At 39.2% G+C, this 26,578-nt stretch overlaps 1 protein-coding gene across 2 annotated transcripts; it reads right to left on the reverse strand.

Moving 5' to 3' along the window:
* Nucleotides 1-22,460: 22,460 nt before the first annotated feature.
* Nucleotides 22,461-25,670, reverse strand: LOC6498771 (segmentation protein Runt). Of its 2 annotated transcripts, none has more exons than XM_014903806.3 (2): nucleotides 24,567-25,670; nucleotides 22,461-24,242 (listed from the first exon to the last, which is right to left on the reverse strand). In XM_014903806.3, exons 1-2 carry the CDS (start codon nucleotides 25,279-25,281, stop codon nucleotides 23,308-23,310), a joined length of 1,650 nt encoding a protein of 549 aa, XP_014759292.1. In that variant the 5' UTR covers nucleotides 25,282-25,670; the 3' UTR covers nucleotides 22,461-23,307. The 2 variants fall into 2 exon arrangements, with proteins under 2 accessions (XP_014759292.1, XP_001967239.1); XM_001967203.3 differs by having other exon boundaries at nucleotides 22,462-24,242; nucleotides 24,558-25,670.
* Between the last annotated feature and the right edge of the window lie 908 nt (nucleotides 25,671-26,578).

Raw genomic sequence — 26,578 nt, forward strand, 5'->3', positions numbered from 1 at the left:
GGGAGAGGTGTGAATTTATACAAAAAACTAAAAACAAACTACAGACAAGGCTTCTACTTCTACAAAAAGTTAATCAAAACTCCTTAAAACTTCCCTCTTTTGGTTCAAGTTTCCCACAAAATAAGTATACCCTATTGTCAGGGCATAAACAGACTGAAAGGATATCAGCCAAAGGATACGAAAAAGGTGGGTGGTTAGGAGGTAAAAAAAAAAAAATCAAGGGTTGTGTCCAGTGGGTCCTTGCTGCGACACGGCTGCTCCTCATATTTCACAGACGTCCTGCTTGGCGCGAGGGTGTGGTGGCGCAGGGACATCGACACTTATTGTTATTAGCATCCCAGGATCAAGAGGGTCCTTTTCCGTGCCGAGCCGAGGACGTGTTAACCTTTTGGCCTCATCCTGGAGGTGGTCGCGTCCATTTCAAAAGCCAATTACATGCGCTTTTAAGCGTGTAAAGTTTTGTAATATGATTTGTTTCCCAGCTCGAATTTTCTTGTTTCCCACTCTTCCAGGGGGGGATTAGTCCTGGAAGAGTTATTAGTTAACCCCCCAAACTGGTAAAAAATATGTCCCACAAGTAGGCTCTGGTTGGAAAATCATACTCTGGTCAAGTTTGGGGACAGATTTCAGGAATCATACACAGAGAAGTCGTCAGAAGGCAAGGTCGAATCAAATTCAAAGTCGAATCTAAATAAAATTTCTGGGTATTTTTTTTTTGTTTTCCTTTTTTGTTTTTTTTTAATCATTTTTTGAGGTATATTAAAAAAAAATTATCGTATTACTCGAGAATCCAAAAAAATTAAAACTAAAATGGCGAGCCGCGAAATTCCCGAATCCCGAAAAGAAAAGAAACGAAACGAATTGAATCTTGAAGACGACGACCAGGCTGCTCCACAACCACTTGATGATGATGATGTTGGAATTGGGAAGGCGGAGACCGCATCCTTGATATCCTCCTTGAAGGAGGAGGGACCGACAACCGAGGCGGAGATGGAGATGGAGGTGGCGGTTGAAAATGAATTGGAGTTGGCGGCGGAGGACACGGTCGAGGACGAGGAGGAGGACGACAACTTGTCGCTCTCCGATCTGACCTGTTCGTCCTCCGGGGCGGAGGAGGAGGCCGACGAGGATGCCTTCGCCATCGATGAGGCCTCCCTCGTGGGCGTGATGGAGCCGTGCCGCCAGAAGGTGGCTGCCAGCGAGGAGCTGGCTGCCCAGGACGATCTGGAGAAGGAGCAGCTGGAGCACATTGTCAGTCTCTGCCAGATTATACGCCAGCGTTTGGCCAACATTTCCGCCCAATTGCAGCGTCGGACCGAGGAGCTAGACGAGAAGATCCTGGCCCGTCAAAAGGAGCGCGACTTGCAGAAGAACAAGAACCGATTGCATCTCTAATTGCCGCTCACAGGACATCACTGGTTCAAAATTCAAATTCAAGTTACGTTTCTGCGGTATCATCCGGCGGTCTATATACATATATATATTCCTCATAGGGGCACTCACATTAGCACCCACATAGCACCCTCCCACCCACGTACTCACCACCCATCCCCAAGGTCGATTTTATGAAAATCACGACACGGCACAATTGTAATCGATTGACACGGATCTGTCTACGACTACTATATAATACCTACCTACCTACCTACCGATCTAATACTATTTTCGCAGAACCCCCCCTCAAAACAATCAAATGAAAAAACCGGAAACCCCCTAAAAATTGTCAGAAATTCATCCAAAAACAGACTATAGAACTGGAAATTGTTAACCTTCTGATGAGCGGAATGTGCTTGTGCGAAACTAAGTCCGAAATTATAGCAATAGTTTATAGTTTTATTAAAAATCAAGGCGAAATAATTAAGCTGGAAAGGGAGTTATTTGAAGAGGGATTTTAAAGAGACAAGAGAGGGTTTAATTTTTATTTCTATATATTACTTATATTATAGAAATCTCTTTTGAAATATAATCTTCGAGGTTTTTATATAATATTTATATACAAGATCTTCTTAATTCTTAAACTTGTAATATTTTCTACACAAATAAGCAAGTTCTAGATTAAAATGTATAAGTATGTCTCTAGAAGTAGGGGAATATTCTAGTCTATTCTACTTAAACCCACCTATACTATGTATTATAATAGATATAATTGTGATATTTTCTATATATTATATTTATTTCCTAAAATCTATTGATAATATTTCCTTTAACCCAAACCTTGACATATTTATTTCCCTTAAAAAATGGCCACCTCTCTCCCTGAAAGGGTTAAGAACTAACCGTGATTTCGTTACTTTTTTTAACCACTTGGCTTTGTTTTCGTTACTCCATTGTTTGGTTATCTAATACCCGTCGGGGGGTATTCTCTGAAAATAATAAAACCAGGCCCGAAAAAAGGTGAATAAAAAAAGGATGAGGCGGCGCGCGAACATTCATCATAAGTGCGTCTGCATATGGACGATAATGTTGGGAAGACACCCAACCATCCAACCATCCATCCAACCATCCATCCATCCGCCCAACCACCGAGAGGAGCGAGCCACCACTGAACCACCAGAAACTGAAGTGGTTGGTTGGTTGGTGCGAGTCTCGAATTTAGCAATTTCAATGCCACTCGACTGGCCGCTGGGAAAATCGCCTTAAAATGTTACATACATATCCATGTGCCCGCCATATCCTCCATATCCGCCATATAAAAGCCACTCTAGATACTGCAGATACAGATACCAGATACAGATACATTTGCACATCCGCATAGCAGATATGTACATTTTATGTGGAATGGCAGGAAGAAGGTCGACCCATTGGCCCTGTCCTTTCACTTTATTATTATTTCGCTTATTTTTTTTTTTTTGATTCTCTTGTTTTCTTGTTGGTATTTTTGCATTGGGGTGGCTTTTTCATTATCATTTGCCGCTGCACATAAATTATTTATTGTTAGCGATTTTCCCAAAAAGATAAACCCCCGGGGCAGGGGCAGTGGCAGTGGCAGCGCCGATGCCCAGATTTTGTGAAGGGTCGCCCGCAAATCGAAGGCCCAGGACCGAGATAGAGTGAGAGATCAGAGTGCAGAGTAGCGAGAGGTCCTGCTACATTTTATTTACTTTCAGCCGCGAATCCTGTAATCCCCCCCTAGCCACCCTCCCCTAGCCATCCTCGTCTAACGCATTTTCGACCGGATGTAAGTAAATATTTATAAGTTTGCCCGCTACAACATCATAAACACAAAAATTAATATGAATTCTGTTCGCTCAAATAAATAGCCGAAGGCGGCCCTCGAGGGGGGGATGCCATTAGAGCGGTTTATCAAACTAAGTGTATTAGAAATCATAAAAGAAATAAAAGATGCAAGTACTTGAGAGAGGTTATTAATTAATAAATGTTAGTTGTTCAAAAAATTATTTTTCAAAAAATAAAAAGTAATTATAATTTACTAAAATATCTAATAAATTAATAAAAATAATAAATAAATTATAAGGGATATATATTTAAGATCTGTATAAAATTGCGGCATTTTGTTTCTTTATTTTATATTTTTAAAAATAATCTTAATCATATTTCTATTTTATTTTATTCTTAGAACCTGTAGAACCTGGTCTATCTTAGACTTCATTTGTATCTCCATCTATTAAATAATATAAATAATATTTATAAAAAATAAATAACAAACATACTATTAATTATATATTTTTAAAAAACAAACAAACTTAGCTTAGCCATATTTATTTTATAAAAATAATTTATTCCACAGCACTTTTGCAAGCCAAAACCCATGCCATATATCATTAATTGAACTAAATAAATAAAATGTATAAAAAATAAATACGAAAAGCAGTCGAAAAAGCCGTTAATGCAACTGCAAACTGAAAATGCTCAGCCGCAGGAAGCTAAAATAACTTTATTAAAGCCATCAGTATTTATTAAATCCATTAGCATCACCTGATAGCCCCGCCTTAACGCCTCCAAAAGCCCTCCAATAAAAATGTATGTATGTTTGGGTGTATTTCATTTACATGTTTGACCTTTGACTAACAAGTTGCAAATTTGTTTTCATTCATGTAAAAAAAAAATCAAATAAAAATAAAAATAAAGAAAAAATACAAAAGAAATACAAAACCGAAATGATTTCCATGCACATTTTTTTTTTCATGCCTACCCGTGACCGCCAAACAACGCCACTACATTAGCAGCTGCAATGGGTTAACACACATGAAAAAAAAAAAGCAACAACAACCTTAACCCCTTGTCGACCCCTACCCCCCAAAAACAATGCCAAATAATTGGAGTTTATGCCTCCAGCATGCTTTCTCTTTCTTCCGCCGACTACTGTCTCTGTCTAGCCACAAGAGCGGAAGTTAACTTGCGTTCCGGGCGCCACTGAATCCGTCGAATCCACCGTCGAATGAAACCCAAACGGGGCCCACTGGGCCACCACCCACTGGACCGCCACCCACTCGCAGCTCGCTCCCACCTCGGCTCCCGCGTGGATTGCTGTTCCTGGCGGCTTGGCTCGTTCGGTTGCGGTTCAAATTTAATATTCACTCGCGCAAATAATCCACACAAACCAAACAGACAGGCACAACAAACACACACGGCATACACTGGGAGAAAATAGGGACTTTTCTATAAATATTTCAAGTCTAGCAGAAACATATCCCTATTTTTTTGGTTTAAATAATATTTTTTAAGATGACCTTGTCTAGAAAAGTGCGGGAATGTAATTTAAACTAATTTAAAATTATCATAAAATGTTTAAAAAATTATTTTTATATTATTTTATGGTTTAAAAAGGAAGATCTAAATAATATTCCTTCATAAATAGCACTTAAATATTAAAATAAAAACATATAATTTTTTTCAGTGCCTTCAAAATGGCGCTGCTAAGCTGACATGTGTGGAGGAGGGAGGGAGCGGCGGCGGCGGTGGCGGCACAGCTGGAGGGCTGGCGGGCTGGCGAGGGCGTGCCACCAGGGGGTGTGGCCGGAGGAGTCCGGCTAACTGCAAACTGCAACTGCAAGTGAAGTGTTGTCTGTGGCTAGCCAGGAGCCAGGATTCCATTTTCCTATATGTGATTGTGTGGGGGGGTGGCAGGCTTGCCCCCAAAAGGGGGGGGAGGAGAATGGGGAGTGGCTCAGATTATTTATTATTTGCCTGCGGAGATTCCATTTACACAAAAGCCTGGCCAACAGCAGCAGCACCAGCCAGAAGTGCATTAAATCATCAATTGCCAGCGATCGAGGTTTATTAAGAGTTTTGTCCGGAATAAAGGCGATAAAATCTGATTAATCTGCTGGTTTAACACATACAAGTAATTACGTATATATATTTAGGGCCTGGGCCGTTTATTTCTGGCATTAAAGCGATTAAATGGTACTTTCCAGCACGAAGAGTTTCAAATTTAAGAACGTGTTTGAGGGGCATTCCAAGGCCACTTTTTAGTATTTTTGGGGCTTTTGATACATTTAAAAATAGTTTAAATTAAAACTTGAAATAGTTATAGATTAAAGATATATATTAAATGATTTTTTAAAGAGTTTCATTTAAAAGAACTTTATCAAAACAATATTAAAGCAAAAATATTTAAAACAAGCCTTAAGAGTTATCTGAAAAATAATTCTAATATTAAAGATCTTTACAATAAACCGCTAAAAATAAAATACAAATATTTAAGAATAACAATTTAATAATTTCTATCATTAATCCCCCTCCTCCCCCGTAAAAACCGCCCAAAAACCCATCCTCTCCTCAATATCACCACTAACCATACAACATATAGACTTCTCATTTCATACAACGAAAATGGACGCAAAAATTTCTTGCGGCAGGCCCCCGGAGGCCCCAGAGAGAATCTTACTCTCATTCTTACGCTCATTCTTATGCTCAAATTCTCTCAGAACGTTTTTGGCTGTTCAGTCGCTGAGAGGCGCATCATCAAGATGGTTGCCCCGCGGTGAAACTGATCTTTATATGTATGCGTGCTCACGCAATTCACATACACGGTTTCATGTGTGTGCGTGCGATTTCGTTTTGAAGCCAGCTAAAATTTTTGATTTTTATAACTTTTCAGGCATGCTACCCTAAGAAACTTGGGGTATATATTATACGCCAAATTATGAAAGAAAATATGTTTTATATTTTAATATTTCAGCTTACATTCTATATTTGTTTGGGAATACGATTAAGTCGTAGCAGTAAAATGTTTTTCTTATATATATATCTACGAATGAACATAAATCTATACACTAAGGTAGAAACAGGGTATATTTCAGTCGGCATCACTTAAAAGCCCGATTTCTTTTGAGTTGTTGTTGCAAGTGGATGGCGCTTGCATACTCTTCTGATGGATGATTTTTAGGGGTGTGAGGATAAACAAAAACAGCTGACTTTTTGTTTACCTTTTTTGTTTACGTTTTTAAAGCCCTTATTAACTTTCTTTATTTATCTGTATTTTATATCTTATACGACTATTTAACTTATTATTAAAATACGCTTATCGTATTTAATAATGTCAATACCATAGTTGGAAAATTTCGTATTTTTCCTTTGCATGTCTAAGGAGATGCTGACTGTTAACTTGCGCGCCAAATCTATTTTTTTCCTTTGTTTTGTTTTGATTCTTTTGATTTTTGGTTGCTACTTACTTTACATTTTGGTGCATAGAAAAAGCTGCATTTACGCTTGTATTTGTAAATTTAACCGCGTAAAATGGAAAACTCTTCAGTTGGCATTTGATTCTGTCTTTGTGCAGCGTGTTTTTTAGAGCTAGATTAAATGCTGATTTTCTTTTCCAAAAAATTAAGAATTCGTGTTTTTTTTAAAACACTTGTCTCGCTGTGGTGCTTTTTGATAAATTTAATTTAATATTACTTCACGTAATATTTCCGAGTGTCTGTGGCTGTATCATCGTCAATCGCAAGTATAAAAATAGCTAATAATTTAAGCCTTAAATAATTTATTTAAGTATTCGGTTTAAGTATTCTAAAATGAATCGGCAAAACATTAGGAAAAATGGACGCAGGTGTATAATTGATTCCTGCCAGGGGAGTTACAGGAATCCATCAGGCTTTCCAATTAGGTTGTTTTCTTTTCCTTCGGATGATAGGACTCTCAAGAAATGGGTTGACTTATGCCAATTGGATGACACTTTCAATAGACGAACTGCACGAATTTGTAACCGACATTTCGAATCCAAATATATTGGGAAAAGTAGGCTTAGAAGCAATGCCGTACCCACTTTAAATTTATTTGACAACTCTCTATTATGTCCGAACAGTCCTGTTCCTTGTGAACAATTTGATTTCGATATCGATGATGAGGCGGAAGAACCAATTGGCATTTATGTAAACCCAATTAGAACAGAACAGTTTTCAAATAGTTTAGATAGCCCTTCCAATTTAGAATCTCCTTGTGCACCGCAGTTAGAAGATTCCCCTTTTTGTTCTAACTGCCAGAAAAGGGAAGAAAATGAGATGTTTTATAGGAATAAAAATTATGAGATGTTTCTTGAACTAAAGAAATACAAAGAAAAAATGCAGAAAATGGGAAGAGCTTTAGTTTTAATGAAAAATGCCAGCAGACGCAGGGGTAAGAGAAATAGTAGGAAAACCACCCCAAATTTATTTAATATTATAAATAAATTGCCTCATGTTTCTGACGAGGCTAAAACATTATGTAAAATGCTACTAAAAAAATCGAATTCTTATAACAGCGCAGAAAAAGTGATAGCCCAAAATATAAATTTTTATTCATCGCGAACGTATGAGTATATGCGGGATGTTTTAAAGTTAAAACTTCCTGCCAAAAGTACGTTATCTCGATGGGCTCTTTTTAAAAACCTGACGCCAGGATTTCATCCTGATTTTCTAGAAAACCTCCAGAAAATTGTTGGTGAAATGAGCGAGAAAGGGAAAGAAGCAGTCATCCTTTGCGATGAAATTAAAATCAAAAAGGGACTGCAATATAATACCGCTCTCGATGAAATTCAGGGATTTGAAAACGATGGCGAAAAAAGAACTCGATTTTTAGGGCAGCAAGTATGCGTCTTTATGGCTAGAGGCTTATTTGAGAATTGGAAGTACGTTATAAGTTATACTGTTTCGGCTAACGGTATTAAACATGATGCCCTTATGAAAAAAGTAGAAGCGAACATTGAAGTTTCGCAAACTTTGGGGCTTAACGTACGAGCAATTATATGCGATCAAGGCTCAAATAATAGAGCTGCATATAAAAAATGGGGAGTTAACATAAACAAGCCGAGTTTTAATGTTAACGATAAAGAAATATTTGTAATATTCGATGCCCCACATCTCATAAAATCATTGAGAAACCTTTTATTAAAAAACAATTTAAATACGCCTGATGGAGAAGTATCTTGGGATATAATTAAGAAATTATACCAAATTGAGTCTAGAAACTCAACGCGGCTTTGTCCCAAAGTAACGGCGAAGCATATAAATCCAAACTCATTTGAAAAAATGAAAGTTAAGTATGCTACACAAATATTTAGCCACACTGTTGCGGCCGCAATCCGAACAGTGGTTGATTCTGGTGGATTTGTGGATTGCCGAAATAGCGCAGAAGCTACGGCTAATTTTATAGAAAAGGTTAATAAACTCTTTGATTGCCTCAATAGCCACGTTTTATATGAAAAAAATCCGTACAGGTGTGCTCTGCAAAAAAATAATAACGTACACAATTACCTCGTAGAAATGAGGAAATATTTTGCAGAGTTTAAATATCCACAAGTAGTACATTGCATTGACGGCATGATGTTAACAATTTCATCAGTACTTGCACTATCTGAAAGTGTGTGGAGCTCCGAAATCTTCTACATATCAACCGCGAAATTGAATCAAGATCCCTTAGAAAACCTATTTTATTTAATAAGGGCTCGCGGAGCAACCAACAACAATCCATTGATGTCTGAATTTAACAATATAATGTCAAAAATGCTATCGATGAAAATATTAACATCTAAATCAGTATCTGGTAATTGCGGCCCAGATGATGATACAATGTTAATAAATGTTATCCAGGACTGCAGCACTAATAAAATTTGCAATAACTTAAAAACCGACGAAGAAGAAAGTACCGATTTTGATATGTTCTCAGATGAGGAGACGGAAATCGAGCAAATTTTTGATATTGCAACTGGAAACGAATTTGGTAGCAATGCCTTGCGATATTGAAGAAAAATATAGACGCACAATCCTGTACGGAAACCTTTATAATAAACAAAAATTACGACTGTGCAGACAAAACATTAAAACTTAAAGCTCCTTCGGATTCATTTTTTTCTTTGATTGAAATACATTTTAATGTTTTCAAAAAAATTTTTGACAAAAAGCCATATATAAACAGAATAAAGAAAACAATTATTCAATCATGTATATCCTCAACTGAAAAATCCAGCATATATTCAGATTGGTTTTCGGTTACCCATCCCTGTTATGAACACAGGATGAAAATGCTAAATGGATTTATTTTAATATTGCTGAGGAAAAACAGTAAATGGCTAACAGAAAAAATGTCAAAAGAAAAAGCTGTATCTACAGCAAGTTCAAGAAAACTAAAAATACTCAAAGAATAATTTTTGTTTTTATTAATTTCTCATTTTTTTGTATTAGGTAGGAGTAGGTATTGTTAGGTGGGGAACAAGGAGATGGCCAAATCATCGTAAGTCTTCATTGAAGACTCCATTGCAATTGCAATGGCCTCCTCGTGGTGTTCCCTGGATACCGAATAAATACATAAATATATATGTATCTATATCGGTAACCAATTCGAGCGGCGTTTTTTTTAACAAAAAATAATTCATTTTTAAGACGTAGATCTTCCAATACAGAAAGTTAACAAGTGCTTTAAAAACGTAAACAAAAAAGGTAAACAAAAAGTCAGCTGTTTTTGTTTATCCTCACACCCCTAAAAATCATCCATCAGAAGAGTATGCAAGCGCCATCCACTTGCAACAACAACTCAAAAGAAATCGGGCTTTTAAGTGATGCCGACTGAAATATACCCTGTTTCTACCTTAGTGTATAGATTTATGTTCATTCGTAGATATATATATAAGAAAAACATTTTACTGCTACGACTTAATCGTATTCCCAAACAAATATAGAATGTAAGCTGAAATATTAAAATATAAAACATATTTTCTTTCATAATTTGGCGTATAATATATACCCCAAGTTTCTTAGGGTAGCATGCCTGAAAAGTTATAAAAATCAAAAATTTTAGCTGGCTTCAAAACGAAATCGCACGCACACACATGAAACCGTGTATGTGAATTGCGTGAGCACGCATACATATAAAGATCAGTTTCACCGCGGGGCAACCATCTTGATGATGCGCCTCTCAGCGACTGAACAGCCAAAAACGTTCTGAGAGAATTTGAGCATAAGAATGAGCGTAAGAATGAGAGTAAGATTCTCTCTGGGGCCTCCGGGGGCCTGCCGCAAGAAATTTTTGCGTCCATTTTCGTTGTATGAAATGAGAAGTCTATATGTTGTATGGTTAGTGATATCACGCATACGCCGTGTGTGACATAGAGCTGATGAGCCTGATGGCTATTTTTAATACCTTTTGGGCCAAATAAGAACAGTTTTTGGCCATTAGTTGGCCCTAATTAACCGCAAATTGGTGGCTCCATACGGTCAATGGCCGAAAATGTGGAAAAGCGGGGGAAAAAGTTGGGAAAAGTGTTAGCCGAACAATTAGGGAAAAGGTTTCTCTGTAATTTCGTTTGATTTGCTGACTGACCGCTGTTATTGTTGTTGCACTGTCGCTTCATCTCCATCTCCCTTCCCCTCCACACTCTTGTCTACGGGAAAATGCAACTCTAGGATATTTTTCCACGGATTCCCCCCCTACTCCGAGCTATCTCGCCACCCCCCCTTCTGTTGCCAATAAAATGCCTTCATGTCACTGTCGCGACGCTTTTTGTTGTTAGTGTTTGCTTCGTTTCACTCTTCCTCTTTCTCTTTCTATTGTTGTTGTTGTTATTTGCTGCTGCAGTTGTTGTTGTTTTGCAGTTTGTTGTTTTTGTTGTTGTTGTTGCTGTTGTACAACTGTCCAAGTGACAGCTGCCGCCGTGACTGTCAGCCACCGCCCTGGTTAAAAAAAAAAAAACAACGGGGGCTCGCAAAAAAAAAACAACAGCAAAGCTACGGCGAAGAATTGGCAGAATCTAGGAAGCCAAAGATTCTGATACTCTACAAATTTTAAAAAAATATAATAAAAAATTATAGAGTAAGTGAAAAGTTTTTGAAACTTTAAATGAAAAGAATAAGTTGTTATTAAGTTCTTGGGGATTCTTTATTTTTAAAATAATAATATTAAAAGATTAAAAATATTGGATATTATTTTACCAATTTGTGCCTATTATATATGATTTCAAAAGGCGCTGCCGCATATTGTACGGCTAGAAAAGCAGGAATAAATTTATGAAAGATCACTGCAGAAGAGAGTTTAGAATTAAATTAATATAAGAAAAAAAGGAGAGATGCCATTAATAGTATTTTATTTCCTTAAAATTATAAAATATTTATACTATTTTTAATATTTAAACCAACTTATCAAAAGTCCAGTGTTACCCCGATGGGAAAGTGTGGCAACAACCTCTGCTCGATCTCTGGCTCTGCAGCAATGCGCAATCAGTTGCAACGCAATTTGATTTTGTCGCTTCATGGCTCATGCACCGTCGACCCCTCTGTCTCTCCACTCTGGACTCCACCTCTGGCCACCCCCCAATTCAGCCCCCTTTTTCCGCTACGCCCCTTACTTTTTTCCACCCATAAAGTGCACATGTCGCTCCATGTTCACAGTGACATTCATTCGCCGTCGCAGCGCTTTCTTTCTCCACAGCCATAAAAAGTTTCCGGCCCGCTTTCTCTCTCTCTCTCTTTCTCTATCTACTAGCCATCTCTGTCTGGCGATTGCAATTGTTTCACCTTTTAACCCCCGACTGCCGGAATTTTTTTGGCAATTTATTTGACGGCTTCAAGTTGCCGACGTTGCTGCGGTTGCAAAAGTGCATTAGCCGCTGCCTGTCATTCATCGAATCAAGTGTTATGCGGCTGTCACACAAAAACCATGGGCGTTCCATAGGGGGGGGGAGTGGGGGTCAGGGGTCAGGGGTCAGGCGGCAGGCATAGAAGGGTTAAATGACAGGGGGATATGCCGAAAAGTGACAAAAACTTCAGGCGAGAATTTCGGGATTCGCGGTTGGCAATTGGAAACGTTTTAGTTGCAAACCAGAAATGAAGTCAAGGAGAGGCATGTAGTGGAGTTTTTAGTTGCTAGTTTTGGGTTAAAAAAATATAGAACTATGGGGTTAAGATTAGGGCCTAGATATAATGAGATTAGGGATAAGAATATTTTAAATAATTAAATATAAATGGATAGAAAGAATTGTTTAAAGATAACTTTAAAGTTTTCTGTGAGTACTGGGTATGAATATTTTTATCTCAGGAAGTTTATAATAGAAATTTATATTTAGAAACTAATATTAAATATATATTTTAATATTAAATTCATAAAATAATAATTTTTTTATAGTAGTTTCTTTAAAGTTTTTCTTGAAACAGTTATTAATAAGTACCGGGTATGTATGATTCTTAAAGATTGCAGCTAGAACCCTAAAGAAATAACTAAAAATATAGTAATCCTAAAATTACAATAATAACTTTATTTAAAATTTAATAATAAGCAAATAAAAATTGTATTTAAGTCCAAAATTGTATCTAACTTAACTTATATGAAAGAAAAGTGGTCTTACAGCAATAGAGTTTCCCACCTATCAGTGTATGTATGAGCTTATAGTCTGAACTTTTTACTTTGATGAATATATTTTAATTAAATGATATGTATTTTAATATATTTTATTTAAATGAACCTGAAAAGGACCGCCTTAGGCATTTTCTGCCTTTGAAAACTTGATATTAACCTGTGCTCCTATTGCAGTTAATATTTAAAAAAATATATCCAATAAAAGTGTGCCCAAGGCGTTAATATATTCTATATTTTAAAATTTACATTTGTTTTTATGACGAAGAGTACTCCTATGTTAAAAAAAATAAATAAGCAAATATAATTTTTATTTATAATATTTTATTGCCCTTGTTGAAATCTGATATGAATTCAGATATTCTTTTCACTTTTTCCTCTGGGCGATGTAATTTTATTCTTTGTTGCTGTTGCTGGTTTTTGGCACTCAATTGTTTTTTTTTTTTATTGCTTGCCCCTTGCATTATGGCATTTCTCTCTGTTTTTCTTTCCGATATATACATATATACATATATTATATATATATATATGGATTTTTTCGCAATTCGCGATTTTTCCCTTGAATTTTCCCCATGTCGTTCGGAGGCCCCCTTTTTGATTTTTCTCCACACTTTTCAGCTCGTTTGTGAAATACCCGAAGCATTGCGGTCGCCATATTGCGTTTGCATACACGCCCACATGCCAAACACACACGCACACACAGATACACACACACATACAGATAGAGAACGCGTATCTGGCGGATACGAAAAGCAGGCGAGGCACACAGATACATCGACATGATCGTATTGATGGCCATGTTTCATGCGCCGTTGTCAGCCAAATTTAATGCGCGCCGCAAATATGCAAGGCCCCCTACCACCCACTATCCCACCTCCTCCCCCTACGCCCTATGGCCACCTTGCCACACCCCCCCTACCCCCCACCCCCCAACGGCTGTCAGTAAGGCAGACAACAAGCGCGACTTTTCATTTGGTCATTTAATAAAATGCAATGTGCCCAGGCCGCCATGTGGACAAAAGGGGATTCCAAACACATACGGACAAGCGGACACGCGGACAGGCGGACAGGGGGACAGGCGGACACTTGGACAGGGGCGTACAAAGAGTCAGAGAGGGGGTGAGGAGGGGGCGTGGCGGCCAGAGCACCCCTCTGCTTTATTACAACGCTGGACAGCAAAATTGTTGTTGGATTTATGGCGGCATTACATGACATGATTAATGGCCTCCAATACCCTCCAAAAAAAAAAAACCATTCACGGCAGCAATAAGGGGGGTGGGGGTGGGCCATGTGACCATAGGGCAGGGGGACAGGGGAGGTCTCTTGTGTCCTGCAGGAGGAAAACCAGGACAATGGACACGCCGGCAAATGTTGACCATCAGGCGGATTTAAAACGCAGCTCCATCAGAATCATCATCATCATTCTCAACAGCGACCAAAGGTGGCATCAAAGCCAATGCAACTGCCACTGCCACTGCCACGTCCACGTCCATGGGATATTAAAGGGGTAACCCATTAAACAACAAAACAAAGGACTTTAAGGAGGTATGGAAGGTATAGGGATTAAGCTACAACAACTAAGCAGTTATTTTAAGAAAATAAACAAGAAACTATAAGCCAAGTCTAGCTATGAAAACTATTAGTCCAATTATGAATATGGAGATGACAGTCTAGGTAGGTGACGAACCATATGCCTATTTTATCCTATTTCATATTTAAGAGATTTACTACTTTATATTTTAACTTACAATAATATATAAATATTTATTTGAATAGAAAATAAGCAAGCTTATGAACTAATCCAATTTAAACTGCCCTTTTATTTTATATTTTTCTATTCCTTTCTTTTTTCCTTAAAACTAACTTAGTAACCTTCCCTTAAAGCTCTCTTTTCTGACCATCTAAAAAGCAAAAAGAGTTGAAGCAGCGATAAAATTTGAGACTTTTCCGCTATGCAAATGCAAATGCAAATGATTCCCAATTAGTTCAATCTGGCAACGAACATACCCACACCTGAGACCCCCCAAAGGACTCCCCGGGACTGCTGTCCACAAATATGACATATTCAGGACATTCAGTAGAAGCTCTTATCACTTTCACAGTTTAACTTCCTTTGCTCTTTTATTTTCTCCATTTTTTTGTATCTTTTTTTTTTTTGGCAATCAATGGGGGGTTTATTTCGAAATTCCGAAAGTCAAACTGAAGCAGAACTTCCATCTGCAGAATGCAGATTCCCCAATTACTCAGACTCTTGATTTCGATTCGATTCGATTCGTTTATTCTGTTGATCCATCAAATTAAAAATGTAATGCTTCAACATTTAAACAACCTAATGCAGCAAGGGGGTCTGGGTCTGGGTCTGGGTCTGGGTCTGGTATATCGGGTATCAGGGATCAGGGATCACTAATAAGTGCAATCAGTGAATGATGGAAGTGCCAACCTTCCAACCTGCCATACTGCCACCCTGCCACCTGTATTTCTGTCACCTGTATCTTGCAGTTTGCCTTTTGTTTTTTCCCACTCTGCCCCACTCTGTTCATTCGCTTTTTGTTTTATTTTCAACATTCGTCTCCTAATGAACTCCCAAAAGGGGGTAAGGGGATAGGGAACTGCATAAATGGGGGACACTGAGAATAAATATAGTTTAAATATAAAAATAGAACAAATAAGCTTGACTTTCGTCACTGAAAAAGGTAGATTACTTTTCATATTTATTATTTTAGAAATATATTTCATAAATCTTAATTAAATAGTATATTATTGGGATTATTGTAGACATTCCCCGAGATCTGTCTTGAAAGAAATAGCCATGTTTTAGAGCAATTACTTTCGTCACAAAACTAATATAACTTAATTCGAATTAATTCGAATTTTTAGAAGCTTATTCTTTCTCTTATAAGCAAACTAATATTATTAGAGCTTCCATATTCTTAAGGATTTTAAACACTAGCTTTAGTAACAAAATTTTCAAATAAATACCCCTTGATTGCTCTCAGTGTAGAGCAACCATCAAGTGGCATCAACGTTGTCATGATTTCTGCTTGTTAACATGGCTACCGTTGGAGGAAAAGGACTCATCCTTTTTGCCCCCAATTCAGTTCGGTTCTGTTCCGTTCGGTTTGGTTTGGTTGAGTTTGGCTTGGTTTTCCTGTCTTTCGAGCTGGGAATTCTGAAAATTTAACTCTTAACGTTGCTCTTGTCGCTTTTTTGGCCAGCCAGGACCTCCTACCATCAGCTACCATCCTTTCGTCCCACGTTGATTGTTGGGGAATGGAAATGGCAATGGAAATGGAGAGAGGTGCAGTGCGGTGCGGTGCGGTGCGGGAGAATGGGAATATCAGGATCGAGTATTGGGGGATTTGGGGTCCTGCCATAATTCCTCGTCGACATGTCAACAGAGAGTGAGAGAGAGAGAGAGAGAGTGAGTGGGGCTCCAACCGAAATCCAAAGGAACGGGGATTGGCTGCCGAAAACAGTTTCCACACCAATGCGACAGACTCCCCGGCAGAAAGACAGACTCCGGCAATACGGAATACTACCGACTACGGCCGTATGGACAGGAATACGGGCGGGCACAGGCCGAGGAGGTGGTGTACGGCGTGTTAGTTCATTTTGATTGCTAATTGGTTTGTTAAACAAAAGCGTCGGGGGTTTTAACGAATATGCCCCCAAAAATGCAACGAGGTTGGTTTGGCTTCAAATCCAACATAAAATAAAAATATTTTCATATTTTTTTTATGAGGTTTTAATAAATAAAGTATATAAAATAATACTAAAGATATGGCTTTTATTTATATCAGTCTATAATATTTAATTCCCATTCTTTCCATAAGTCCCTTTTGAAATAAGTCTGTTAAAAATAATTATAATAAAATAAATTAAATAAATAAATAAACTATCTAAAGCATATTTCAATATCTAGACTTTTGATTCTAAATATCTATTTTATATATCTTGAAACTTATCGATTCTGTCAATAATTTCTCTAATTTAAAACCCTGTCTAAAAACTTATTTATAATCTCATCTATAATTTATAAATATTTTAGATAAAACTATCCAATAAATAAATAAATTATAAAATAAAATTCTCCCACTTTGAAGTCTAAAGGAATATAATATATCTCAAATATCTCCCCAACTCTTCCCAGTAATAATATCCACTAACCTTTAAGACTCTTTTGAATATCTTCTGCCAATCTAGTACCTCTCCCCCCTATAATTAAGCCAAGAATTCCTCAATCCACCCTCTCTGCAGCAGTGTTTGCATTCATCTCTAGTTAAGTAATTTCCACGAACAGTTTCCCAGTTGAGTTTGCTGACCGCAGAAATGGTATGGAAGAGTCCTGGGGGGCCGGGACTGGGATGCTGGTCTAGAACTTCCACTTGGCCAACAAGTTTTGATTTTGCCAACCAAAAGGCATTGTAAACCTGGCCAATTAAGTGCTAAAGGCCGCGTCTTCTTCTCTTTTTTGTTTTTTTTTGTCATTTTTTGAGTCCGTTTGCCTCTAATTGTTTCGGTCGGCAAGTGAAGGAAAAATCAGTTGCAGTTGCAAGGATAACGGCAGGACATGCAGCCAGCAACAAGTGAGACAACCGCATAATCCACAGTAACCGCAAAGGCCACGCCCACACACACACACACACACACCCGCACACCCACACACAAATAAAAACCACTCTCACACACACGAGAAGCCGCATTAATAAATTTTCATGGTAAAAAAAAAAAGTGGAAAAATATTGAAAAAGCGATCTCTACACAATTGTTCATCAAGTGTCCTGTACATATATTTTCATATACAATATATATATATATATTTGTGTAGATATGAAGGTGTATTGTTTTTTTATTTTTATCATATTTTTTTCATATTTTTTTTTGTTTATTGTTTAATCGAAGCGAGGCAGAACGTGTTGGCCGCTGGTGGTGTCATTTGTTTTTGCCAGGACGACCACAGCAAGGATTAAAGCGGACAGTAAAGCGGAAACGGTTTCATTTCAGTATTATTGTTGTTCTTGTTGTTGTTGTTTTCTTTTGTTAGCCACATTGTCACAACAACAACAACAATAACAACAACAACAAGAACAAGAACAATAAAGGACACTGGACCATGCCAACAACAATGACTCGTTGATATTGACAACTTTTTAATCACTTAATAAATTCAATAAAATTAAATGCGGTTAAGCGTCAACAAGGACCTTCCTTGTTACCCCTTATCCTTACCCTTCCGCCCCCCTTCTGTCCCCTTACTTGTCCCATCCGCCTTCAATCACAGAACACAAAACCCTTTCATTCCATCAGTCAATCAAACGCTTGACAAAAATACTCAAACGCTGACATTGAACAAAAGACTTTCGGTTTCAAAGTCCTGTCGAAAGGACTGTTCGATGTCCTTTCAATCTGGTCAAATATTTGTTTCCCCCCTTGTTCTCTGTTATTTTTATATTATTTACTGGCTGGCTGGTAAAAAATTCTTGGGGATTTTTTGGCCCCAAGTGTTTATTGTGGAGCTTACAGTTTGCATAAATTTATCAGTCGGCTGCCGAAAAAGTTGGAATAAATTAACGAAAAAGGCAAACAGGCTGCAGTTCCAATAAGGACTAAGGTTTCTGGACTTATTTGTTTTTAAATTATTGTTACCACTTTTTTTTTAAATCAATTTAAATCAATTTAAATATTTTATGTCACTTTTTCAAATATATTTCTCCCTAAAATGTATTTTAACTTAATTATTAAATTCCTAATATTAACTCCCATCTTAACCCCAAATATTTCATCAAATTATATCAAATATCCTGAATATCTTCACCCCCTCAGAAGAGAAAAAATACCAAAGCCCAAGGGGAGACCCTAGGAATTTTCTTCCTTCTTGAAGGACATTTAATTAGCGTGAATTATTTTGTGCGAAACATTTTAATTTAGGAAATTAAGTGCCGCCGTGTTGTTGGAAATCATCGAAGCTAAGCCACGCCCCCATGTCTCCACCCACACGCCCCCACTACTCCCCCACGACTTAATACCCCTTCCCCCAGCCCCTCTAGGACTTAGCAAAGGGAATCTCAGCTATTGGGGATTATGTCGAACCAATGGCTAATTGGCAGGGGATTCCCTTACTTCCTCGGAATGAGTTTAATTTCGCATTTTATTCTGGCTTTTTTTTTTTGCCATCCATCTCCCCACTTAAGCGCATTAGACAGTAAACAGGAAGCCAAGTCTGGGTTAACCACGATGGAGTTTTCTCCTTCTTCTATTTTTATTCTATATTCCATCTATTTATCTAATTTCCTATTGATTCCATCACTCCAAGTGACACGTTACAAATTGCCAACACTGGCTTTTCCAGCGTAATGCCTTAAAGCCACGTCCCCTTTAAGTTTTCGCAGCCAATTGACTTTGGTTGCGTGACCATTTGGATTTTGTGGTAGCTGACCACGCCCCCTAGGCGGTAGGGCTCTTACTTTCCAAGGGAACCTCCCATGGGAACCTGTCCTTTTTAGCTAAGCATTCTGTCAGAGTGTTTTTTCCAGCCAAGTGGTCATTTTATTAAAAAAAATTAATTTTAAGATTTAGATGCAGAGCTATGGGAAATCGATATAGAAATCGATTAAAACACTCCGCTTGAGAATCGGATAGGAATTGGCAGAGATATAGACATCGCAGTGGGCCATATAGGGGTTTCTGGCGGTTTGAAGGGGATCCCATGGGGAAAATTGAGAAAAAATCTAAAAAATATTTTGCATTCAGGTTTTGATGCAGATCGGTGGGGAATCGATACAGAAATCGATTAAAACAATCCGCTCAAGAATCGGACAAGAATTTGAAGAGATATTGACATTGCCGTGGGCCATATAGGGGTTTCTGGCGTTTTGAAGGGGATCCCATGGGGAAAATTGAGAAAAAATCTAAAAAATATTTTGCATTCAGGTTTTGATGCAGATCGGTGGGGAATCGATACAGAAATCGATTAAAACAATCCGCTCAAGAATCGGACAAGAATTTGAAGAGATATAGACATCGCCGTGGCCCTAATTGAGCTTTCTCGCTTTTTCCCGAGGTGAGAGAAGTTTTGGGCGAGAGCAGGTGCCTACCCAAGCTCCACACTCTCGCAATTCGGATAGTTTGAAAAGTACCGTTATTTTGTCAAGCTAATAAGGGGTTAGACTCGTTAAGAAAATAATTTAAAATCCTTAAAGCCTTAAATTTGAATGTGATAGGTAGTTTGATTTCAAAAATACTTCCAATGAAAAACAAACAAAATAGAACACAAACAATACAACCATACAAAGAATACAAAATACAAACAAAACAAAACCAAACGCAAAAATAAAAACAAAACAAAAAAAATACACGAAATCGCGCCTCATTTCGTTTGTAATTTGTTCGAATAAATTGGCAATCCGGGGGTGAGGGATAAATGGGGCGAATAAAAGGAGAGGCGGAGTAAGGGCAGCTCTTTCACCTTTTTTGGGGCATGCCCCCATCCAGCCCCCCTTATCAGTGCTCTTTGTAATTTCTGGCCAACCATTTTCCATTGGCATTGCATTGGCCATTTTTATATTTTCGGTTCATTTCGCTGGCACCTCCCCCTCCTCACACGCAACCGCCTACTTTACTGCCCCGCTCGTCCTGTTTCATTTTCCCCATCATTTTCTTCCTTTTTTTATTTACCTTCTCTCTTATTCATTTTGTTTTTTCTTGTTAGGGAATATTTCGAGTTTTTTATGAATCCTTTACATTTAAAATTAACATTCAAATTATAAACTTACCTCTGTTTTTAATGAAAAATATAACTTTTTAGTTATAAGCATAGAAACGAAAAAAACCTGTAAAAAAAATATTTTTTAAAAATTTAAATGTGTTTAAAAATATCATAAAACTTAAAAATAAATTTTATAAATTTAACAGATTATTTTTCTGGCCTATTTTTATGGAAAATTTTACTGGGAAAATCATTAAAGATGGTTTAAAATAATATAGGGACTAAATTAAAGATTATAATTTTAAAAATAAATAAAAGGGATGTTTTTTCAACAAAAAATAAAATTAGTCTGGGAAGGAATGTAATTTTTTTTGTTGTTCTTCAGAAGAAATAAGGTTTCTTTCCCCCCTAAAAAATACTAAATTTATGACACTAAATTTCCAAACCCATATTAAAATATAAAATTTAAAAATAAAACCATAAAAACCGGCCACCCCTGGCGATTTTTGGCCAAAAGTGTCGTCCAGAAACCCCATCGAGCCGTGTCACCAAGAAGGGAAATCGCAGATCCTAAATCTTTCGCCAACGACCTTGACCAATCGAACCCAAGGACGAGGCCTTGAGGGCCCAGCCCAGCACTGAGGAGCGAGGAGCGAAAAGGTGTTGAGACAAAACGATAGCCCAACGGCAGGACACTCATTCAAAGGACTCAATCGACAGTGCGGTTAATGGCCAGGACAAATTTCACTGCGGTTGGCCGAAATTCATTGGCTTATCTGTCTGTGAATTTGTGTCCTGGCTGTCCTGACAGTCCTGCTGCAGCAGGTCCTGACCATCCCAACCAGCCAGACATCCAGCATACTGTGTCCTGCATCCTTAAATCGAGTTAGTTATGCCAATTAATGGGACAATTGTCGAAAATAGAGCTCCCGCCGATTGGACGAACGATGCATCCTAATCACCAATAATCGCCATTAATAGCCATCAATTTGGTTTCCGATGCATGTCCATGTCCTGCGGTCAGCGAGTGTCCTTCGCCAAGGACCACCAAGGCAACCGGTGCCTAGTGCCTAAAGCCTCATACTGTTTTTCGTCCCAAAAACATCCCAACATCTCTCAGAACCACACATATTTTTCAAATTATTCAATCACAACGTGTACCTCTTATCTGTGAGATACATTTGGATTTTCCCGCACTTCCCCCGGGGCTTTTCAGCATTTTTTGTTATTTTTATTATCAATAAGACACCTCTCCAACTACTCGAGAGATAAGTATTACTTAAAAAATAATAATATATTTGCTTGCTGTCGGGTTTCCCCTGATTTCGAATCGATAATTCAAAGGCGGAATTTCTCATTTTGTGGGCAATTGGTTTATTAATTTATTGTTCTGACTCGCTTCTTGTTTTTATTGATTGATAATTAGTACTTTGGGGAGTACACTTGAAGAAATTAATAGTGGCTTAAAGGGTGATTTAAAATAAATATTAATTATGGGTGGGTTTTTATTTCATTTCCTAAGTTTAAGCTTGAAATTATAGAAATTTTTACAATTTCTGCTTAAAGTTTTTGAAAAAAATATACAAAGACTTCAAAAAAGTATGGCAGATTCTGAAATGAAATATTATGTTTAGAATATTTTTTAGAAAAATATCTACAAGAAAACTCTAAAAACAGAGCTCTTTCACAAGAAACCCCTTTTTTTAAATATAGATTTCAATATTTTGCAAAATATTTATCTTCTTCTTCTTAAAGAAATCTATATTTTTTGTAGAGAAATCTCAATATTTCTCAGTATTTCAATAAAGAGCTCTGTTTAGAACTCTCTTAGCTGAAAATTATTTTCGAAAAAAGTATTTTTTTGAAAACTACTTGAAGAAATTCGAATCTTTCTTAAAGAAAAACTCAAAAATATCAAATATTTTTATAAAATTTAAAGGATTCTTTCTTGAACGCAATCTTCAAAATGATTCCAAAACTTTCCTTTTGAAAGTCCTGGGAAAAATAGTCCTGAAATAAAATAGCTGAACCTGAAAAGTCCTTGAATAAAAACAAACTGTATGATTTTTTTTGTAAATAATTTTTGTGTGTGATTTTTGTTTTTTATTTTTGGTTTTGGGTCAAATTCGTTTTTTGTGTTAAGTTTTGTTTTTTTTTTTCTTTTCACGCTAAAACTTACGGGCTAGACAAAAAAATTGATTTCTTCGCTTAGACGACTAGTTAAACTTAAAAATTACCAATATCTAAATTCGCATATTATCAAATACCAAAAAAAATATATATATATATCTATAATATATAGTTTGAAAAAAAAAAAAAAAATTGGAAAGTGTTATACGACTAACTGTACAAGAGTGTGGGTGTCTCGGTATTGAACTAATAATTTTTTTTTTCTTTTTACTTTTCTTTCTTTTCTTATGAGTTTTTTTTTGTGGTTAGGTTCTTGAAGATTTTTGAGAATTTTTCGAAAATCTTTTCGAAAGTTTGGATGGCCATCGAACTCATTGCACGATTTTATGAATCGAGCATAAAACTTCGCCAGAATTCGAAGTCCTTCGAAGCTTCGTCTAATTTTTGGTTATTCTAGTATTTTTTCCCCTCTTTTTTAGTATTTTTTGTTTTTTGGTGAACTTTCTCGCGGATGATTCGTCCTGCCACTCCGTTTGCCGGCCGGAGGCGTGGTTGTTTCTTAAAACACTATATCACAATATCTTTTCAATCCATAATTTCCATCTTGCCGCTCTGCGCTCTGCCCGTCGTATCACTTTTATGGGTCCTTTCCAGATAACCCCTTTTTGAATAGCTCCCCCCCTTGCCCTTTAGTAGGGCCTCCATACCGTCTTCTGTTGGACGGACGCCGACTTGAGCTTGGTGGCTGCCGGGATGGTGGTCTCCGGCGAGGCCTGGCGGGGATTGACGGCCACCACCGATGGCTCGTGGTAGAGGGGCTTCATCGCCGAGGGCGCCTTCAGGTCGCAGCGCATCCGCAGCGGACCGAGATGGTGGTGGGCCACCGGCGGGGAGCTGCGCGTCGAGTCGATGCTCTTGTCCAGATCGTACTCCGACTTGACCACGTCGATCTGCTCGTCGTCGGAGTCGGCGTCCGAGGCGGACTGCTCGTGGATCGAACTGGTCTCGATCGAGGTGTTCAGCTTCAGCAGGACGTGCTGCTGGGTGGGCGAGGAGCTCGAGGGGCGGGAGGAGGCGGGACTCACGTGATTCAGTGGCGCCACAACGCCGGCCTCCGACTGGTGGTGGAGGGCGGCGTTCCTGGCCCGCAGACCGACGGCAGCGGCGGTGGCGAAGTTGTACGGATGGAAGGCGTGGGGCGTGGCCTTGGGATGCTGGTGGGCGGCAGCAGCGGCGGCGGCGGCCACATGATTGAACGGGAACTGGGGCATGGCATAGGCAGCGGCGGGAGCAGCACCGGGCGGCGAGGGCATCATGGCCGCCGGCTGTCCGGGAGCACCGCCGGAATGGTAATCGCCCCCAGTGGGTGGTGGCGCCACATTGCCTGCTCCTGGTGCTCCTGCTCCGACTGAGGCGGCAGTCGGGATGCTGTTGGAGCCGGCGGAAACGGGGGAGACCTGGGCGGCGGCCGCCTTGGCGAGGGCGGGATGGTGGACCTGGGCCGCCTGGGCCGCGGCCTGGTGGCGGAAGTAGTCCGCATATCCGTAGGTCATGTAGGCGGCGTCCAGCCAGGCGGGGTTCAGCATGAAGGGGTTGAAGGCGCCGGGATGGGGGTAGCCATAGCCTAAAAGGATCAAGAAAAAAATAAAAAAAAAATCAATAAGTAAGGCGGTTCAGGATTTTCAAAGTTTTTTTCGTAAAAATTGGTCAAGGGTTAAGGAGAGTTGTGGGTTAAAAGAAGAAGTTAAGAAATTTAGATTTGAGAAGTTGAGAGGTTTTTGAAATTTAAATAAAGATTTGAAACATTTTGGAATATTTTTTGAAACATTTTCAAAGTAAAATATTTAATATCAAGTTTTAAAATCAAATGAACAAGTTAAAAAGTAAGATTTTAAGGAGAAAGGATAACTGAAAACATAATGGAAACTAAAAAACTCACTTTGCTTACTTCTTGGCTCCCGCGGCCCGTCGACCGTCACCTTGATGGCCTTACTGTAGCTGGCGATCTGGACAGGATACGTGGCGATCGTGATGGTCAGTGTGAAGGACTTGCCGCGTCCCGACCGGCCCACAAACCGAAGATCATTGAACTTGGCCACCTGGTTCTTCATCGTGGTGGTGCAGTTCCTCAGCTCCCCGCAGTAGTTCTCATCGTTGCCGCACTTGATCGACACCAGAGTGCCGTCCGGGACATCGTCCAGGGCGATCACCTTGAAGGCGCCCGGCAGGGACTTGTTGGAGCGCCAGTGATTGGGCAGGGCGCTGCACAGGATCGACGGTGAGCCGGTCTGGGCCAGTTCTCCATGGTATTCCTGGAGCATTTCGTGCAAACTGGCGAACATGTCCGTCATCGAGGATGGCATCTTGGCCGAGTTAGTATTACTACTACTGTTGTTGTTGGCGGATGAGGCGGTGGAGGAGGAGGATGTGGTGCTGGTACTGATATTGGCGGTATTCAGATCCGGAGTCGAACTGCCCGTACTGCTGGCGGAGTGTGTGCTGGTATTGGCCTGATTGTTGGCGGCCGAGGATCCTGCCGATGAGGCGCCGGAAATGGCTGCCGCTGCTGCGGCCGCTGCGGCAGCAGCCTGCAGGACCTGTGTGTGCGATGAGGTGGTAGTGGTGGTATTGGCCACCATGGTGGGACCCGCTGGCAGATGCATTTTCTCTAATTTATATTTCTATTTGGTTTTTTTTTGTCTTAGTGTTTTATCCGAATGGTAATCCTTGTAATGGTGTTGTTGCAGTTGTTGTTCACTTCACTTTATACACTTGGAAAAAATTTCTTATGATTTTCGAAATATATATATTTTTGTGATATATATTTTGTTGTTGTTGTTGTTGGCCAAAAAAAAAAAAAACGTTCGCGCCTTCACTTTGGTAGTGGAGAGATTCTCGTTTTTTGGGGGACAAAAATATTAAATGTGAATGGATGTGAGAGAGAGTTGTTGTGGCTTTCTGCGTTCTCGACACGCTAAAGTCGCTGAGTGAACTGATTCTCTGCTGCGATCGTTGGCAGTATTTAAAGTGGAATGCGCCGCCGACAGCGCTGCCGGCGTACGTTCAGACGTCAGCGACGGCGGCGGCGGCGGCCATCCCTTTCCCACTTCCAGGTCGCCAAGGGGCAGCTGTCCTTTTTGGCCTGGTGGTTTGGTTGGTTACCTACCCATACACTATCCACTGTATGTGTGTGTGTGTGTGTATTTTTAAGGGTGCAGGTAACGGAGCAACCACCATTGCCGCCGCAACAACAACCACAGTAAAAATTTCCCATTTTTCCATTGCGGTTCGTCACACGCACACACCAATACACCATACCACACTCACACTGACACACACGTACACCCACTTTCTCTCCTTGGGAAGAGCGCGCGCGAGAGAGAGAGCGAAAGAGAGCATTTCTAAAGGCGTGCGTTCCTTTCGTGTTGTTTTTGTTATTGCCTCTGCCTTGTTACTTGTGGCCAAAATAAAAAAAAAGAAAAAAAAACGCCGTCCAAAGGAAAATGAAAATAAAAATACGCGAGGGTGCGAGAAAGAGAGGGAGCTAGAGCCAGCCATAGCACCGGGGGGAGAAAGTCAGGCGAAAGGAAAGAGACAGCTTCACTGGAAAGGCGCAGGCGGGCGTTCAAAAAAAAAGCAAAAAAAAAAATTGCACCAAGAAGAAAAACTCAACATAAAAAAGCAAAAAAAAAGAAAAATCAGGAAAAAATTGTACAAGAAAAAAAAACGCATTTCTCTCCGATTTTCTCTCGCTCGTTCGGTTAGACTGTCTCTTTTGCACAACAGGCGGTCTGGAAAATGTGTCTGTTTTCCACCCAATCCGCCCGCCCCCCGCCTCCTACGCCTCCGCCGCTTTTCTTCTTCGTTTTCTTTTATTTCCACGCCACGCACGCCAAAAAGGAAAAACGCAAAAGGCAAAAAGGAAAAGGCAGGGGCCCGTGCAACAGTTTTCCATTTCGC

Source organism: Drosophila ananassae, chromosome XR (assembly GCF_017639315.1).
Source record: "Drosophila ananassae strain 14024-0371.13 chromosome XR, ASM1763931v2, whole genome shotgun sequence".
NCBI classification, from domain to species: domain Eukaryota; kingdom Metazoa; phylum Arthropoda; class Insecta; order Diptera; family Drosophilidae; genus Drosophila; species Drosophila ananassae.